General features: G+C 35.8%; 1 protein-coding gene across 1 annotated transcript; it reads right to left on the bottom strand.

The window, feature by feature from the left end:
* Nucleotides 1–2,178: 2,178 nt before the first annotated feature.
* Nucleotides 2,179–19,755, bottom strand: LOC123555341 (N-glycosylase/DNA lyase-like). The gene is made up of 8 exons (XM_045345998.2): nt 19,655–19,755; nt 15,390–15,562; nt 13,337–13,881; nt 12,399–12,515; nt 10,465–10,609; nt 8,901–8,950; nt 7,520–7,567; nt 2,179–6,947 (listed from the first exon to the last, which is right to left on the bottom strand). The coding sequence occupies exons 1-8, from the start codon at nt 19,738–19,740 to the stop codon at nt 6,870–6,872; spliced, it is 1,242 nt and encodes a 413-aa protein (XP_045201933.2). The 5' UTR covers nt 19,741–19,755; the 3' UTR covers nt 2,179–6,869.
* Nucleotides 19,756–19,836: the final 81 nt, after the last annotated feature.

Here is a 19,836-nt window from a genome sequence, read left to right as displayed (position 1 = left end):
CTGACCCAAGATTTTGCACCAAATGCAAGCCCACGTAGGGAGTTCCTTATCATGACATCATACTTTTTTGGAAGTGGCTATTCTTACGGACCCGTAGGAATAGCCTGACAGGCTATTACTACGGCTCTCCCATAAGAATAGTGAAAAGTCCACAGGTGTCTATTCCTACGACTCTCCCGTACGATTACTGAAAAGTCGGCAGGTGATTATTCCTACGGCAGTTTGGTGTTTTCGTATTAAAATATCTTTTTTAAAATGAATAACCGTTATAAAGGATATATAATTTTAATAGCGGCATAGTGATGTTCAAAACTTTTCAGAAAAACTGTAAGTTAAGCGTTCATAATTAATTCATCTTATTTCGAATTAATAATTTAATTAAAACAAATAATAAATTGCTTGTTTTATAACACTTTCATTGATAAAAAAAGTAGTGATATAATTTGTGTTTTAAGAAAGTTAAGAACATTAGAAAAACATCACTGTTTACTAAAAACATGTACGTTAAATGGCTTCTGCCCATCCGATCAGTGGACTTTTCACTATTCTTACGGGAGAGACGTAAGAATAGCCTCTGAGGCTATTCCTACGGGACCGTAAGAATAGCCACTTCCTACTTAGAATATAAGGCACTTACTCCTTCAACATCTTATCAACAAGCAACTGTAAGATTGCTGGAAGCGCTCATGAGACTCATAGCTATATATATAAATTACACTGCAGAATCCCTCAGCTTGGCTGGAAGGCGAACAGACATTGTATTCGTACACTTCAACAAAACATTCAAACAAGAGCACCGCAATGCGGAGCAGTATACGCCCGAAGGTACGACCTTTGACCCCTGTGACCGCGACCTTGAAACGAGCCATCCAAAACATGCGCTCTGCACGTCGTCTCGATGTGGTGAACATTTGTGTCAAGTTTCTTCGAAATCCTTCAAGGAGTTCAAGATTTAGAGCGGACTTGAAATTTCTAACAGACGGATAGACGGACACCGGCGTCATAACATAAACCTTTGGGCGTATAAAAATTTGCAACATAAACTCATCCTGCTGAATCTTAGTATTCATGGCAGCACCTGATAACGAATTGAGTTTCTATGTAAAGCATCTCTGAACGTATTTCATCATCATCATCATCATTCTATAGATACAACTACACGATTGACCATTTCAGTATGTGTATATTGCACACTAATCATTGTTTGAATTTAGCACTTGAGGCAGACGTTGCACATTATTCGTTTCTAAATACCAGCGTTAATGAGCCAGGCAAGAATGAGAAATATTTTATTAACCATCCGACTCCTACATACCTCGACCTTGAAGACAAGATTACCAAATTCTGTGCACTGCACTCTACAATGCTTTAAGAAGTGAACAAGGAATCGGTAAAACCGAATGGTGCTCCCTGATGCATGTGCTTGCTCAAATATGGGGAATAACGTATTAGAAAAAAAATAAAAAAATGGAGATAATAATAAAAATTGAATAAAGGGAGATAATTTAAAAACTAGGTAAGGCAGAGTCATGGTTCTTTGACACTGCACTTCATGGCCTCTATTATTTTGTGAATTTTCAATAAAATGCCATGATTAATACTTTCAAGTAATGCTCCGGACAAGCCTTATTTTGTATAATAAAGAGAAATAATTCAAATACTAGGCAGAGCAGAGTTATGGTTCTTTGACATGCATTCCCTGTCAATGGCCTCTATCATTATGGGAAGTTTCAATGAAATGCCATTAATACATTTCAAGTGCATGTATTGCTCCGTACAAGCCTTAATTTGTATAATTAAGGGAGATAATTCAAAAATTAGGTAAGGTAGAGTCACGATTCTTTGACACTGCACTTCGTCTCAATGGCCTCTATGATTGTGAAGTTTCAATGAAATGCCATTAATACTATGAAGTTATACTCCAGACAAAAGTGCGACGGACGGACAGACAAAGCAGCAACTATATGCTTTTGGGGGCATAATAAAATCTGAATAGTTAAAACGTTATGGCCCGGACAAAGTGTGTGGACACTTTGCTTTTCAAAGTGAGTTTCATAAAAGGAAGGGCTATAATTACTAAGAAACCCAAAGGGCTAATGATTTAGAAATCACTGTAAGGTTGTAACATGTAAGTTATGCTAATATTGTATATGGGGCAAGAATGAGATATGCATCAGGTTTCCTTTTTCAAAAGTTTACTTCATAATTTCATTCACTAACAATTGTAACTTCAAAAGTATCATGTATAGACTAGCAAAAAATATCAATTTTAATTTGTTAAAATTAGAAACTTCATAACAATTTCATTGTATCATAATTATAAAAAATAACAGTAACAAGAGGACCATGATGGTCCTGAATCGCTCACCTCTTCCCACATGACCCAGTTTTGAGTATGACGTCGTTTTTTCTATTATTTGACATAGTGACCTAGTTTTTCAGCTCATGTGACTCAGTTTTGAACTTGACCTAGATATTATCAAGATAAAAATTCTGACCAATTTTCAAGAAGATCCATTGAAAAATATGGTCTCTAGAGAGGTCACAAGGTTTTTCTATTATTTAACCTATTGACCTAGTTTTCGAAGGTACGTGACCCTGTGTTGAATTTTACCTAGATATCATCAAGGTGAACATTCTCACTAATTTTCATGAAGATCTCATGAAAAATATGGCCTCTGAGAGGTCACAAGGTTTTTCTATTTTTATACCTACTGGCCTAGTTTTTGACCGCACATGACCCAATTTCGAAACTGACCTAGATATCATCAAGGTGAACATTCAGATCAATTTTCATATAGATCCATTGAAAAATATGGCCTCTAGAGAGGTCAAAAGATTTTAATAATTTTAGACCTACTGATCTAGTTTTTGATCGCAGTTGACCCAGTTTCAAACTTGACCTAGATATCATCAAGATGAACATTCAGACCAACTTTCATACAGATCCCATGAAAAGTATGGCCTCTAGAGAGGTCACAAGGTTTTTTTATTATTTGACCTACTGACCTAGTTTTTTAAGGCACGTGACCCAGTTTCAAACCTGACCTAGATATCATCAAGGTGAACATTCTGACCAATTTTTATGGAGATCCATTCACAAGTATGGCCTCTAGAGAGGTCACAAGGTTTTTCTATTTTTAGACCTACTGACCTAGTTTTTGACCGCACATGACCCTGTTTCGAACTTGACCTAGATATCATCAAGATGAACATTCAGACCAACTTTCATACAGATCCCATGAAAAATATGGCCTTAAGAGAGGTCACAAGGTTTTTCTATTATTTGACCTACTGACCTAGTTTTTGAAGGCACGTGACCCACTTTCGAAACTGACCTAGATATCATCAAGATGAACATTCAGATCAACTTTCATACAGATCCCATGAAAAAATATGGCCTCTAGAGAGGTCACAAGGTTTTTCTATTATTTGACCTACTGACCTAGTTTTTGAAGGCATGTGACCCACTTTCGAACTTGACCTAGATATCATCAAGATGAACACTCTGACCAATTTTCATGAAGATCTCATGAAATATATGGCCTCTAGAGAGGTCACAAGGTTTTTCTATTTTTAGACCTACTGACTTAGTTTTTGACCGCACGTGACCCAATTTCAAACTTGACCTAGATATCATCAAGATGAACATTCAGACCAACTTTCATACAGATCTCATGAAAAATGTGGCCTTTAGAGAGGTCACAAGGTTTTTCTATTATTTAACTGACCTAGTTTTTCATGGCACATGACCCAGTTTCGAACTTGACCTAGATATCATCAAGATGAACGTTCTGACCAATTTTCATGAAGATCTTGTGAAATATATGGCCTCTAGAGAGGTCACAAGGTTTTTCTATTTTTAGACCTACTGACCTAGTTTTTGAGGGCACGTGACCCAGTTTCGAACTTGACCTAGATATCATCAAGGTGAACATTCTGACCAATTTTCATGAAGATCTTGTGAAATATATGGCCTCTAGAGAGGTCACAAGGTTTTTCTATTTTTAGACCTACTGACCTAGTTTTTGACGGCATGTGACCCAGTTTCGAACTTGACTTAGATATCATCAAGGTGAACATTCTGACCAATTTTCATGAAGATCTTGTGAAATATTTGGCCTCTAGAGAGGTCACAAGGTTTTTCTATTTTTAGACCTACTGACCTAGTTTTGGAAGGCACGTGACCCAGTTTCGAACTTGACCTAGATATCATCAAGATGAACATTCTGACCAACTTTCATAAAGATTCCATGAAAAATATGACCTCTAGAGTGGTCACAAGCAAAAGTTTACGGACGCACGCACGCACGCACGGACGGACGGACGACGGACGACGGACACCGCGCGATCACAAAAGCTCACCTTGTCACTTTGTGACAGGTGAGCTAAAAATACACTCATACTTTGCTTTTTATTTTAAACATTAATCTGTTTAAAGAAAGTATTTAAAAAGTAAAATTATGAGTTATACTACAACAAAATATTATCCTTGGACTTAAAATTGTGTTTCAGATAAACAGATTTCTTTTAATGCTAAAATTTCAAACAATGCTAAAAGTTCCATAAGGCTTGTAATTTTAGGTTAAAACACAAAATGTAGCTGTCCATTTAGATGTTATGCATTACGACATAGTTAGAAATACACTACTTTCAATAGTGTACATAAACTTATACAGATATAGAAATAAAGGGGGGTAATCATAAACAATGGAATCAATAATATTCTCCAATACAAAAATTAACTTCAAACTGTCAATAAAAACAGGATGGAACAAAATATACACAGATTTTATGTTCAGAGCAAAAGATGAGGGAGCCATATTATAAACAAAAGCATAATGAGCCTTTAAAAAGTCAAATGACAGTGCTCTTGTCTGTCAGAAACCATTCCACATACAGATCCTTTATCTTAATATTCTAAGTTGAAAAAGGGGCAGGATCTGCAAACTGTAAATCAGAAATATCGAACCTGGTTCAGAAGATGGTCATTTTATGATATATCTTACGAAATTTGAAAGAACTCTGTCTTATACATGTATTTGTTTTGTTGGTTTTAACATTGTACGGACACAATTTAGCTCAAATGGCGACTTTCTAGCTTTGAGGGCAGAGGAAGACCCCAGGTTCCACTCTGTGTATTATTTCATCACAGATGGGCACATGGGTAGAATCACTGACCTTTTGTTATTTAGCTGGATGGCTTCCTCACATGAAGAATTCAATGCCCCAAGTGAGCCTCAAACCCACACTGGTGTGGGGCAAGTGATTCTACGTCAGCAACCTTAACCATTAGCCCCTCTCTGTCTATAGTTCCTGAGAACATGCTTAAATGCAAAACTTTCAACATTTTAAAGTAAAAAAAATCATCATAATTTTGCCCAAATCAAAGCCCGAGTTATAAAACTTGTAAAGTAAGGCCACCTCATTATGCGAAAGACGTGTCTGTATGGAGTTTGATAACATTGAGTCATACAGTTTGGACTGCATAACAAAATTTCTGTGGTATAAAGGGGCATAATTTTGACAAAATGTAAGCCACAGTTACCTATGAAATATGTTCTGTGAGATAACCCCATGTTGCCTAAGACTTGTGGTGAGTTTGAACGTACTCAGATAAGTAACATGCAAAAATGTAAGCCAAGTTCAACAAGTAAGACTAACTAATAAACTATTTGCACAAATTGCATGACAAAAAGTTAATAACTATTACATTCATTTAATATGCAAAATTTTGGCAATATTAATGAAAAATAGCTTATCAATGCAGTTATTTGAAAAACTTATGTCACTTTTGCTCATTTTTCAGCAGATGAGAAACTACTGTTGTCAAATGACAGAGTGCTAAACTGTTTTAAGCTCTTCCATCTAAAATTAGCTAAAACAGAAAGGCAAAATTTTCTAAGAGTTCAAATGAAGTATCACCAGTAAAATGCATGAATAACAGTCACTGTGCCAAAACTGACATAAGTAACAAGATTTTTTTTGAAAATTTGCCAAAACTGTAGTTTTCTTATATAAAAGTTAACACCCCCTTTTCTTTTTGTTTTTCTAAAGTAGCGATATAGTTCTTTATGGGAATATAAGTCTCTGAAAATCTGATATGCTAGAAAATGTCAAAACACCATTATAAAGTAAGTGGATTTTATATGAAATAATGAACAGCTGGATTTAGCGGTGTTCAGCCTAAATGACTACGTAATATCTGGCAAAACTATCAGTAAATATACATGTATTATTCCAAAGAATACTGATAAAATTAGAAAATAAAGACAGTCCTTAAGCATGTTAAGACATACAGAAAATCACCAAAAATGTACAAAATATATAATCCTAAAGTGATTAAAAGTGTAACTTACTTAACAATGTTAACAATTACTGACCTCTTTTTCTTACAAAATAAATGGTCCTAATTACAGACACCCTCTCCTAAATTACCTGTAGGTGATTAAATTCCCACTCACTAGAGGTCAGCTTTTCATTTCCCAGAATGCTGTTTAACATAAGGTAGTTAGGGCACTTCAAGCGACTATAACTTAATAAGATCGATACAGTGGTACTTAAGAAAGTCATAATGCAAGGCATTAAAGTCTGCAAACAGTAACACAAGTAGGGTTGAAATACATTTTCTTTCACCCAATCAAAACATGTAACACAGCAGGTAGTTGCCCTAACCAGTGTTCCTGGGTTCTGTACCAGTTAAAACCTGTTCTCCGCAAGTAACTACCAACTTCCCCACATGAAAATTAGTATCACAAGGCGAAAGTGGTTCTGTATTCTGCAAAATGTGAAAAATTTACTATATACTAAGCCTCTACTTCAAGGGGAGATAGACAGGTAAGTTTGACTAAAAGTTATGAGGGAAATTCTCATTTTGATTCAGATTTCTGTATTGTTTCTTGAAGGAGATCTTCACTTTTCCTCTTCACCGCCTTCTTCTTTGGAGACTAAAAATAGACAAAGACTATTGCCTAGCAATTAATGTCCTCTACCAGGGCAGACATTTTGTCATAGTTGCTGCTATAACATCCACATTCTTATACTGAAACTTAACAGAAGGACCTTATAATAAACTCCAAAAAACCAACTATCTTAGTAAGGTTTCATGAGAAGATTTCTTTCATCTTTAAATACAATTAATTCAGGACTTTCTTCCTTTACTTGATGACAGAAGGATAGACCAGATGAACAGGTAGACCAAGTGACAAAACGAAAGGCCTAAATATTCAATAAACTAGCCGAATTTGTTACTCTGCAACTTCTTCAGACAGCAAAAAATATGGAACATGTGCATTCCGTGTCAGATCATCATAGATTACATGTGTGTGAACATGAAGTTGCTATCCATTCCAATTTTAAACCTGTCCTTGAGTGAAGAATAACTGAAATACAGATTATGCATGTATCTTCTTGACATAGTGAACATTTGACTAAAGTTTATGAAAACCATTAAAGGACTTAAATATCTATAAAGTGACACAAATTCAAAGGCTCTGTCAAATTAAATGAATATCTTTACCTCTTTTTTGCCATCTTTGAACTGTTTCAGATCTGCAGTGAACAGCACCTGTTTAAAAAAATAGAAAATCATGTCGTTTTCTTATGTCCCTCATTTAGTTTACCTAACATTCCATCACTCATTGAGTCAATAAGCATATCTGAATATATATCATAGATATCCATTGTCTAACTCCTTAACTAACAGAAAGTTATACATACTAGCAATTGCATTCAATATCTTCAGTTACAGGACAAACACTTAAAGCAGCATGCCTCCAGATCGTTCGAGAACAAAAAAAAATAAATTTTTAGGTATCTTGAAATAAATGCTATATTTCTTAAGAAGGCTTTAAAACTTAAATACTGACAAACTCTATGTTATGGAAACACTTGAGAATTTGCTGTTTTTACTACTTTTTATGATGAAAATTGAAAAGCGTTTGTCATGCTTTTACTCCAGGTAAACTGTCTCGATTATAAATATCTATATTTTGGAGTCATTATTCACTACTTCAGCAATAGCGCTATTGGTTACAACAAAGGGAAAATGTCTTTATTGCCGCGTCGGTCCGGGGTTCGATTCCCGACACTGTCATCTTTTTTTCTTGATTTGGAACTTTTAAAATATGTTAGAAACAAAAATTCATATTCTAATGTTCATAATATGATCAAACTTCTATTTGAAAGAAAGATTATTTTTTATCCAAATCTGGAGGCATGCTGCTTTAATACACGAAATTAAATGCTAAAGTATTTATAAAGTTTACGATTACCTATTTTGCACATACCAGGTGCAATCTGATAAAAATGAAATCAATTACTGATGTTTAAACAAGTCGTTTTCGAAACGAACAAAATGTAATGTCAAAGTGTCATCACATCACAAACAAGAGCTGTCACAGGAGACAGCGCGCTCGACTATTCCGATGCCGGATAGTAAAACTGGGAACATCTGAGGAAGCTGGAACTGACACTGGAGAGGAACAACTATTTTTTATTTTTTTTAAGAATCCATGAAGTAATGTTTTGCCAAGTGGATTCCTAACAAAATCCAAAGTGCATAACTTCATATGGTGAACAACAATCCTCAAATATTTCATGACTATAACAATATGCATACCCCAAGTTTGTACCCCACCCTTTATCTATGTGATGTCTGCCCCCATACCAACACAAACCAATATTGAAGGTGATATGATTTTAGGGGAAATTCATATGAAAATAAAGCTGAACAAAGAAGATTTAACTTTATAAGTACAAGAAATCTTCTCAGTAAACTTTACCCATTGAGCTAATGGTATGCAAATGTTGACGCCAAGGCTAATACAATGGCAGTTGTTTAACATATTATTTGAACAGTCAAGCTAAAAATCTCAGCTCTACTAAGAAACTTCACTTACACTGTGTGCCCACCCTGCATAAGGACCCCACAGATTCCTGAAGTAATCACCTGAAAAAAATAAGATACATTGTTGACCTCTAAGCTGAATAGTATTCCACATTTCTCTATTACATACACACAAGTAATCAAAGCGACAGCCATATCCAAAGTGTTGCGTTTTATATAGTGGAGTAGCAGTAAAGTCAGTAATTAATGAAGCAAAAGTTACAGTTTTGCATATCCAGTCATTACCATCTATTCTAATATGACTAACAAATCATCACCCACCCACTTAGCTCAGTAGGGAGAGCGCTGGTCTACGGATCGCGGGGTCGCGAGTTCGATCCTCGGGTGGGGCGTATGTTCTCCGTGATGATTTGATGAAAGACATTGTGTCTGAAATCATTCGTCCTCCACCTCTGATAATTCATGTGGGGAAGTTGGCAGTTACTTGCGGAGAACAGGTTTGTACTGGTACAGAATCCAGGAACACTGGTTAGGTTAACTGCCTGCCGTAACATGACTGAAATACTGTTGAAAAACGGCATTAAACCCAAAACAAAAAAAAAACCCAAATCATCACAATGATATTATGTTGATGTCATGTTGACTCGATATTTAGCGCCATGTACGCATCGAGATATAGCACTTTCGAATTTGATCAAATATGTTATTTAAAAACATGTTTAAAACAAAATGTCACATAGCAAAAATGTCTCAATTAATATACACACACAGAGTTGGTTATTAGCTGAACAGAATAATTTGCCAGCATTAGCGCCCTAATGAACTATTCCGCAGGACGTATCACCATTTCCTGTCCTCGCTTGTAATCTAACATTTGGCCCCATACATGTGCCAAAAAACATTTCTATCATATCTAATCTACATTTTACAATAAAAGACATATTGGATTGGAAATAATTCAGAGCAAAACCGAATTTAACACTATTTATACACTCCAGCAGTAATGCGCTATACGAAATAATGGTAATCTCACTCAGGCTGTGCTCTAGTGAAATTATATCACCCAATGTATAACTGCCCATCGTGCATAGTGTTAAAACACAGTTTTGCTATAAACTGTTTCTTAACTGAAAATCATTTAACTCCATTCAGCAATTGAAAAGTTTTGTATTCAATGCCTTGCTTGTGTACAAAAATTTCAATCTCTAGTTTGGTTAAATGTGTTTCTTTTTGTTTGCTTTTATTTGTTTACATTCACACTGACACAAGTACAGGTTATATGGCAACTTTCCTGCTTAGCTTTTGATAATACAGGAAGACACTATGTGCCTGCCCCTTTGTGTATTATTTCCGGCACAGGTGGGTACCTGGGTAGAGTCCCTGACCTTCTTAAACCATGTTGGATAGCTTCCTTACGTAAGAGTTCTATACATCAAGTGAGGTTCTGAACCCACAGTGTTGAGGGTAGAGTGATTTCAAGTCAGTGACCTTACCAGCTAAGCTACAGGGCCCAGGCAGACATTTGTTATAGCTATTTCATTTACATTCACATAATTATGCCCTTGGCATTGCCTCACAATTGTAACAAATGGCAAATAATTAAAACTTGAAACTACCTATTTCATCATACAGTTTATCAGTGAGAGACTTCGCTTGTTTCAGTTTTGGCATATAATCTCTAGCTGCAATCTGCCATACATGAGTGTCTACTGGAATGGAAGCTGGCTTATCTAAACACATGAGTGCCACACAATCTGCAACCTGTAAGAACAAATGAAATAGCAAATCATAATTGGTATTAAAGAATAAGAGGGCCATTCTCAAGAGGGAAATAATGGCCCTTGACTACTCACCTGAGCTTCACAGCTTAAACATGTAAGTTGTAACATTACAGTTTTGGTAGTGAGTCATTCAAGAAACATTTCTGCTAATACATTTTAAAATCTGAAATGCAAATTCAGGAGAAAATTTTGAAAAATTTCCATGGAGCCATTATACAAATGAAAATTAAACTACTACCCATGTTAGTGACGATGATATTTTGCGCTGCTTTTTTTGCAACAAATAAAGATAGTTTAAACATTTAAGTACAAGATTATCCATGGTTTATTTCTATGAAATTATTTCAAAACCTTGGGTTTAGAAGATCCTGATTGAAGGATTTTCTATTTTTAGCTCTGATGGCCTTTTTTTGACAAATGTCATTACTCTAAACAACACTTTCAAAGGGTCAACTAACAAACATTTTTTGTGAAATTGCTTATAAAACTAACATGGTCTTTTAAGTATCTTTTCAAATTTCCTCTGTATACAAATAAGGAAGTGACGACGTCCTAATTGACAGCCATGTTTTTAACAAAACAGAATAATCCAACATGTCTCGGCAGGGGGCCAGCAAAGGAACATTAAATTTTGTTTGAATTTATTTAAAATTCTGACAAGCAGTGAAGATGTTAAAATTTATATTTTTTACTCTGGCAGACCCTATGTGCAGCTGAGAAGAAACCATTTGAAAAATTCTGAAAGAAAACCACCGAGCATTCCTATCAAGTTTGGTTAAATACAGTAACAATTACTGACTGTGTGTTTTAGGAGAAGATGTCATTTAAGAGTCTTGACAGACTATGGATAGACTGTAAGGTCACAAGAACTACCCCAGAGCACTTCTTGCTCAAGTGAACAAAAATACATGTAGCAGTAATCAGGTCTGGGATTCTTACTAAAACGACAAGCCTGAAAGCCTACGTACTGCAATTTTCCCCCGCCCTCAACCCCCTCTTCCCCCAAAAAATATAGGGGAGCATACAATATTGTGTTTCATCCTGAAACATGCATACATTAAACAGCCTGTGAGTTTAACTCGGTTTACTTTCCTGCACAAACACTTGTGAACAGTGACAAAAATAGTATGTTTTATGCTAGAATGAAACATTGCAAGCAACCATTAACTCTTGTTTTCATTAATCTGAGCTGCCTTTCCTGGCAGAATCCAAAATTCTAACTCATAATTTGTAAACTGTAAAAACAGAAATCTTTGCGAGGGTTTAATTTTTACTATATTCGCGAGGCCCTACATCTTGCGAAAATTAATCCTCCTGTAAATATTCACCATTAGTATAATTCAAATTCAAGTTTGACACCATATTTACAATTTCGCAAATATTAAACCTTCCAAACTTACTCAAATTATCAAATTTGCGAAATTATGACCCAGCGAAAACATAAGCTTTTACAGAAATTGACTCAACAGCTCTGCTACAGCAATCAGTTAACCATACAAGTGTTCCTGGATGTTTTTTCTGCATATTGCTAACAACTTTCCTACATGATTCAGAAGTGGAGGAGAAATGACCTTAGACAAGCTGTCTTCTTCAGTCAATAATTGTAAAGAACATACCATTAGATATGAACCTGCAACCTCTTGATTTGAAGGACTGTGCTTTACCTACTTAGATAATCAGGAGAGTAAATTCTTGAGCACCTGTCAGTAAGACTAGAGTAAGGATATCCTAACTAAACCACTTTTTATTTCAGGTCTGAAATATATTACCTTTGCACCAACACCACACAATTTAACAAGATTCCTCTTGGCATCTTTATACTCCATGCCCCGCAGTGAATACAGCCATTCCTCTCCTCCATTGTCTTTTATAAATCTTGCAGATTGCTGAAGATAGAACAACAAATTTAAACGAAAAAGGTAATACTAAATATGTAATAGTACACCTGTAGCCTTAGACTTATAAATGAATGTATACCTGTCTATAAAGACCACCCTTGGGAGAGCCAAAATATGGTCTTTATTGGGAAGTGGTCTTTATTCACAGGTTAAAACACTGTAAATGTTAAAATGGGAAAAGCACATGTGGTCTTTAGAGCCAGGAGGTCTCTGTTCAGAGGTGGTCTTTATAACAGGTTTGTTTATAATTATTAATGTGCAAATACTTTTTTGTTTATTAATACAATGCTCATGTTGGGTCTTAGTAAACATCAGCATTCAACATTTTTTTTTATCGGGAGGTCGAAGATTCGAGCCCCATGGGAAGCATTCGTCCGGTGGATGTTTGTCATGGGACTCATTCCGAAAAGGCCGGTTTGTGAGCCACGAGAAGTTAAATGAATGGTTACCGACTTCTATCCGCCTGGCACCTGGCATAGTGGTAGGAGTTGGGAGGTAATTGGTACACACAATAAAGGTGTCTCATAAGCCAAATTGGCCGGCCCTTTCAATAGGGGTGACACTAAAACAAGACCTTTACCTGTTACAGTTGAACCTGTTGACATTTGGCAAAATAATCAGCTGAACGTTTGTTTGATATATTTACATGTTATAGCTGAATGTCAAAACAAAACGTTAACACAGAATGTTGTCAGTTTTATATCCCTCTTCTGTTGACCCCAATTCTTGTTTTCACAGGAATCATGGGTGATACAAATAGATCTAAAACTTGAAGAATTCTAAATGCATACAGAGACTGTGATACAAACCTGTATATATTTTGCCCTATACCCGAAGCCTAAGTCACGCAGTTTTTGATCTACACCTTCAGCTGCTAGTGCTTCTATTTTAGGAAATGTATAAAAATCTACACCATCTACACAACTGGTAACCAAAATCTTTTGTCCATAATGCTCAGCTAATTTATCCACCATAGAGGTAATTCTCGATATATGATTATTAGAAGAGCATATAAATGAAAACAAACATTCCACTGGGTCTTGTCGAATCATCCGTATTCCTGTGAACTGTTTCGATATCTCTTCAAAGTGTTTGTCCGCTTCTGACCAAGTTTTATACATATCTTCTAACTTTATACCAAGTTGAAAATAGTCTTTTAAAATGTCAAAATCTTTAATATCCTCATGTTTGATGTCAGACGAGGTTTTAAGTCTATTTTCAAGGCTGGAATATTCTTGTATTTCCTGTTTCACCTGTACTTGTGATACTCCATTTTCAATTGTTTCTTCCTTAATCTTGACACATTTTATGCCATCTGTTTTCTGGGTGTTTCTCTTTCTTTTCTTCACTGTAGCTGAAATAATGGGAACAGAATAAAAACATCATAAGTAATAGTGTAACTAGGTAAATTATTTGATATATGTAACTGCACTGAGCTAAAGGCCTGCTTCACCAATAGCCTCAGACTCACAATGTTTTATTTCAAATGCGGCCCGTTTTTATCAAACAAATCAATTTTTTCATGAAACCAAAGATAGCACGTTTGATGATATTGATGACAAAAATGTCATAAAATTTAACCAAAACAAGATCAATTCATTATTATAAGAAATACTCGCAACTTGAATCGTTAGCGATTATAAATTTCAGATTTAGAATATAGGCAAATATAAACCTAGAAATCATTTAAAGCCAAGGAGTTATGGTCAAAAACATTTGATTCAAGTTTGGTGAACATTGGATGAAAACTGTTCGACTTAGAGCGCGGACAAGAGTTAAAAGGCCGATTTTCAGTAATTCAAGGGCCAAAATTCTGAAATGCCTGGGCCGATTTGGCTAGTTATCAAACTTGGCCGAGGACTTATGGACAAACACATTTTGTTCAAGTTTGGTAATTTCGTAAAGATCAGATCTATGAGAAATGTTAAGACATAGAGCGCGGACAAGAAGGCTGATTTTTGGTAATTCAAGGTCCATATTTTCTGAAGTGCCTAGGCCGATTTGGCTAGTTAATGAACTTGGCCATGAGATAAGGTCAAAAACAACTGGTTCAAGTTTGGTGAAGATCAGATGAAAACTGTTCGACTTAAGAGTGCGGACAAGAGTAAAAAGGCCGATTTTCGGTAATTCAAGGGCCATAATTCTGAAATGCCTGGGCCAATTTGACCAGTTATCAAACCTGGCCGAGGACTTATGGACAAACACATTTTGTTCAAGTTTGGTGAAGATCAGATGAGAAATGTTAGACTTAGAGCGCGGACAAGAAGGCCGATTTTCGGTAATTCAAGGGCCATGTTTTCCGACGTGCCTAGGCCGATTTAGCTAGTTATCTAACTTGGCCGAGGACTTATGGTCAAACACATTTTGTTTAAGTTTTGTGAAGATTGGACTTTGGGCGCATTAATCACCCCAAAGAGGACTCCTATACTACTAATGATTAGTAGTATAGGGGTCCTTTTGAGGTGATGAATGCGCTCAAGACCTGAGCGATTTTCAGTAATTCAAGGGCCAATAGACACGGACCAATCCATTATAGAAATTGAGCAGGGTAAAGTTTAAGGGGCTGTAACTCTACAAACAAAAAATTAAAAAGGGTTGTATCAATGGCTTGTAAAGCCAGGCTTCATATCAATCTGACATCCTTTGAAGTTTCACTGAAATCTTGCCTTGAGTTTTTAAGAACATGTGCAGACAAGCTAACTGCAGACTGACGTAGTCTATCTCAGATGAAATACCATAAAGTGTGAACAGATGTATATCAATGCAATTTTCATTTAAAATAATCAATATATTCCTTAAGGAAAAAGATTGCCACCACACTTTAAACTTTTACTTCTAAACAAACTAAATTAAACATTCTACCTGTTGTTTTCAAGTCTGGTTCTGCTTCAATTTCAGATTTAATGGTGGATTCTTGATTTCCATCGCAGGTATTTCTATAAACTTTATAGAACAATTCAGAATGTGTCTGACGTAGCTGCCACACTGCATCGCCAATCACTCCAGTCCAAACACCAGGAACATATTCTTTCCACCTGTCATCGAACAAGTATTTTATGTTAAATCCCAAATTACCTGGAGATTACATATCATCATCACAGCGTTGAGCCCATGGCAGCACTTCTTTTTGGTCAGAAGCAGCTGAAATGTGGATTTCTCTCCCACAGTTCTTCGGGGAAGACAACAGATTATAAATGAGCTCTTGCTTTATGCTTTGATGTTTGCTTTGCATGTGCTTGGTTAATATTTACAGTAATTACACATGATGCCTTTCTGTTCTATGTATGTGTATGTAATACATTATCAAAATATGGTCAAACTTTGGGACCGGCAAAATTTGTTCAGAGTTATTTTCTTTAAATCCTCTCCAGTTTTTGACAGCTGAACTGTAGCTCCTCTATGCAAATATCATTTTCAGTGTTCAGATTGATGACTGGATATCTAGATAGTGGATATAATGGGTCATATCTAGAATCTAGCAGGGCCTTCACTGGGCCTTTAGAAGGTTATAGCCATTTTTAGGAAAACCGCCAAATTGAAGCTGAATTGCTGAAATTTGGCCAAATTTTAATAAAATTCTTGTAGCCACTTTCAAAAATCTGTATCTGTTCTCTGAATTTGTAGTATTTGACTACAGGGGGCCCTGCTCTAGACGAATCAGTCCAAGCGGTCCGGTTACTAGACACCTGACCACTTCTTCGACAGGAAAGTGCATGCATTTCAAGGCAAAATCATGTGTTTTCAACTTTCCATTATAAAAATATGTTCAGATATATAACATGCTTGCTAGCTAGGCTGAAAACATCTCGATCCATTTAGATCCAAGTTTTAGGTGAATACTGATTTTAAAGTCTTATTTGTTACATGTATTTCATTTTCAACAAAATTTGTGATGTAAATAACTCGAAATCTTTAGAAAAAGGAGGTCTTCTGTACCTAAAAAATCAAATTCTAAAAGTATGGATCCGTATCACTAGACACTTCCTTCAAGATTGGCAGTGGCTAGAAAACAGAAACCGGTTCTCTAGGCAGTGAACATATTCATCCTGAATCGGATCTCTGTCCAAAGTAAGTACATAGGCTAGGGAACCGGAAGTTTATTTCTAGGCATAAAACTGAAGAAATTCACATTGTTTTAATTTGTTATGTATGAATGCATGTTACTATCTTAATCAATTTGACCACTTCAGCAATTAAGCCATGCCCCTGCATTTATCTACGTTTACTGTGTCTCCAAATTTGTACTCGCTGCATACTGTCCACCAAAATTGGAATGATATACTCTAGTATGAATGAATGCGAAAAATTAGTAATAATTATTGTTAGTAGAAGTTACTAAGTATTGCCGAGTACAATCCAATTAATGGTAAAAAGAACGCTGGAAACTTAAATGGCAATTAACCCTTAGCCTGCTGCAGGCGAATTTAACAGCCTTTGCAAACAGCTTGGAACCAGATCAGACGCCGATTAAATCGGCGTCTGATCAGGTTCCAAGCTGTTTGCTACTCTGACAATATTTCTTCCAATTTTGGAGCAAATTGAATGAACTTTACAATTTAAGCAGACGACATTCCCAGCAGACAACAGTTTATCTAGCATGCTAAATAAGGTTAAATAATTTTGTACATTCGCAAACATCTAATGATGTATATAAAAATTAATACAATTTTACATCTAATCAAAACATAATACATGTTTAAAGCAAATAACAATTTTTAAAACAGCAAAGTAGTTTTCATGCTGTTATAATAAGTAACCTTCCAACTTTGTTAATTACCGTCTCGGTGTAATACTCTATTCTTTCTTCAAGCATTCCAGCATGAAATGAACAGTTATCTTTCCTTATATTTATAATGCAATAAATTATTGAAACTTTTAATGCCAACATAAAAATGCACCTCACTGATAAGACATTGCCAACAATGATTTCCACCTTTGATCATACTTGTTTATATCATACCAATATTGCGGACAGTATGCGGCGATGATACTTTGTCGGCATGGTATACGTAGATAAATGCGAGGGACGACTTGCTGAAATAGTAAAATTATTATTAAAAGTCAGTAATAATATGCATGATACTAAATACCAAAAGAAATAATGCAATTTTCTGCAACTTTATGCATAGAAATAAACTTCTGGTTCCCTAGTCTGTGCACGTACTTTGGCTAGAGAACTGATTCCGCACGAATAAGTTCGCTGTCTGGGGAACCAGTTCCGGTTCACTAGCCACTGCCTTAAAGATCGTGGGCAGAGATTAGAACAGGCGCAGTGATGAAAGCTTTGAGGTTGCTGTACGTGTGTTTGACAGGGGACATGTTACTTGAATTTATCTCATATTCGCAACAAAATCAGCATTTAAACCCAAAACAGCAGCCATGATAATTTCATTGGAAATTTCCTCCACTATTTTGGTCTTTGGAGTGTTTGACAAGAGCGGAAATATTGCCCAAAAGAAAAATAACTCAATATCTAGTATCTCCTCAAATTACTTGGACTAGTCTGGCAAGTATTTTATGACTTTTTTGGATTTTTAAATATCTACATGTACTTTTCCTAACAGAATCTATTTTTTTACGGGTACTGTAAGGCAGAGGGATGACAGCTAGTCAAATCTGTCGGACTAAGGGCAAACATTTTAACCATTGACTCATTAGTAGACTCTAACAAACTTCAAGATGATTTGACAAAATCAGAAGAATGGGAATGTAAATGGTCTATGGAATTCAATCCTGATAAATGCGAAATCATAAGAATCTCCAAAAAAAGAAAAAATATCATTTTTCCATATAAACTACATACCGTATAACCCCGTTTAAACGCCCCCGGGGGCGATGCATTTTACGAAAAATTTGATCCGAACAATGTCAGTAACTCGTATAAACGCCCCCCTGTTTATCCCAATTCATGCACTGACATAACCTGATACGTAATCGTACTGGGAATCTGTGTAAAGTCGCGCGCTGAGTGACATCATCCGAGTTAAATTCGATCAATACTGTAGCGTTTATAGCGTGGCATATTCAGTACTTTAATACACACAGTAGATTTATTTGTGCCATGCCTGTTGACGTACTTTAATACACACAGTAGATTTATTTGTGCCATGCCTGTTGACGTGTTTAAAAGTTTGTGTTAAAAAAGTGTGTGTTTTTTTTTGAAATTCATTTGTATTGTTATGGAATTGTTATTATCTGGATATTATTGTGTTGGATCTAGGACCAATTTTTGAAGGTAAGATTTTTTTATTTTCCCCAAAAAACGTGGGGGGGCGTTAATTAGAGGGGGGGGGGCGTTAATACGGAGTTATACGGTAATCAAGATCTAAAAACTACAGAAAATGCTAAATATCTTGGGATTACTATTAGTGATGACTTTAGTTGGAAAAAACATATTGAAACTACATCTTCAAAAGCTAATAACACTCTCAGATTCATAAAAAGAAATGTACAATGTAATGACCGTAATATCAAAGAAACTGCCTATAAAACATACGTCCGCCCACAATTAGAATACTGTAACACCATATGGCATCCATGGCTGAAAAACTTAGCATACGAGATAGAAAAGGTACAAAGAGCTGCAGCCAGAAATGTTATGAATGATTACTCATACCAAAGCAGCATAACATCAATGCTTGAAATTCTTAAATGGCAGACATTAGAACAGAGAAGAATACATGCATCTTTAATTATGTTGTATAAAATATCACACAACCTCGTCTCTGTAGATCAAAACCACCTGACAGCCTCTAGAAATTTAAACTTTATCATTCCATCTTCAAGAACACAATATCATATGAACTCCTTTTTCCCCCGCACGATCAGATACTGGAATGCCATGCCTTATAACATCAAGGACAGTGTGAACCTTCAGTGCTTCACATCTGACCTAGACTCGCATATGTACTAATGTCATCATCCTGTTTTTATTTTTAACAAAGCTTTACATATTACTGCTCTTACTCTCTTAACACATGTATATCATGTAACATAGAAACATGTTTTAACAATGCCCCGACCTCCCAGTTATGATTAGAAATTGATTGTTGGGAGTATCCCCGTAGATGTTGATGTATTGACGGCAAATCATTCAAATTATGAGTCAAAACTTTTGCATTAAATACCTGAATGACTGCCCACATGCAAGTGCTCGATCCAGGCAAAGCTCTGAAATTTTACAAGGAACTGATTTCCACATGGGCGCAGCCATATTTGTTAGACTGAGTTTGTTAAATGGAAAATATGATCATAGTGAAGAAGGGCTTATTACTATTTGAAGAAATGTATGCGTCTAAAATTCTGGAAC

This window comes from Mercenaria mercenaria, chromosome 15, assembly GCF_021730395.1.
Source record: "Mercenaria mercenaria strain notata chromosome 15, MADL_Memer_1, whole genome shotgun sequence".
Taxonomy (NCBI): domain Eukaryota; kingdom Metazoa; phylum Mollusca; class Bivalvia; order Venerida; family Veneridae; genus Mercenaria; species Mercenaria mercenaria.
The sequence above is the reverse complement of the archived record's forward strand: the minus strand, read 5'-3'. Positions and strand labels throughout refer to the sequence as shown.

Bases quoted from the DNA above. Each gene is read 5' to 3' on its own strand.
- LOC123555341 (XM_045345998.2), bottom strand. From the start codon at position 19,740: ATGGCTGCGCCCATGTGGAAATCAGTTCCTTGTAAAATTTCAGAGCTT. The intron at 7,568-8,900 runs GTAAGTGAAGTT...TTTTTTAAACAG, and splicing joins ATGCAGGGTGGGCACACAGT to GTGCTGTTCACTGCAGATCT. The intron at 6,948-7,519 runs GTAAAGATATTC...GTCTATTTTTAG, and splicing joins TCAAAGATGGCAAAAAAGAG to TCTCCAAAGAAGAAGGCGGT.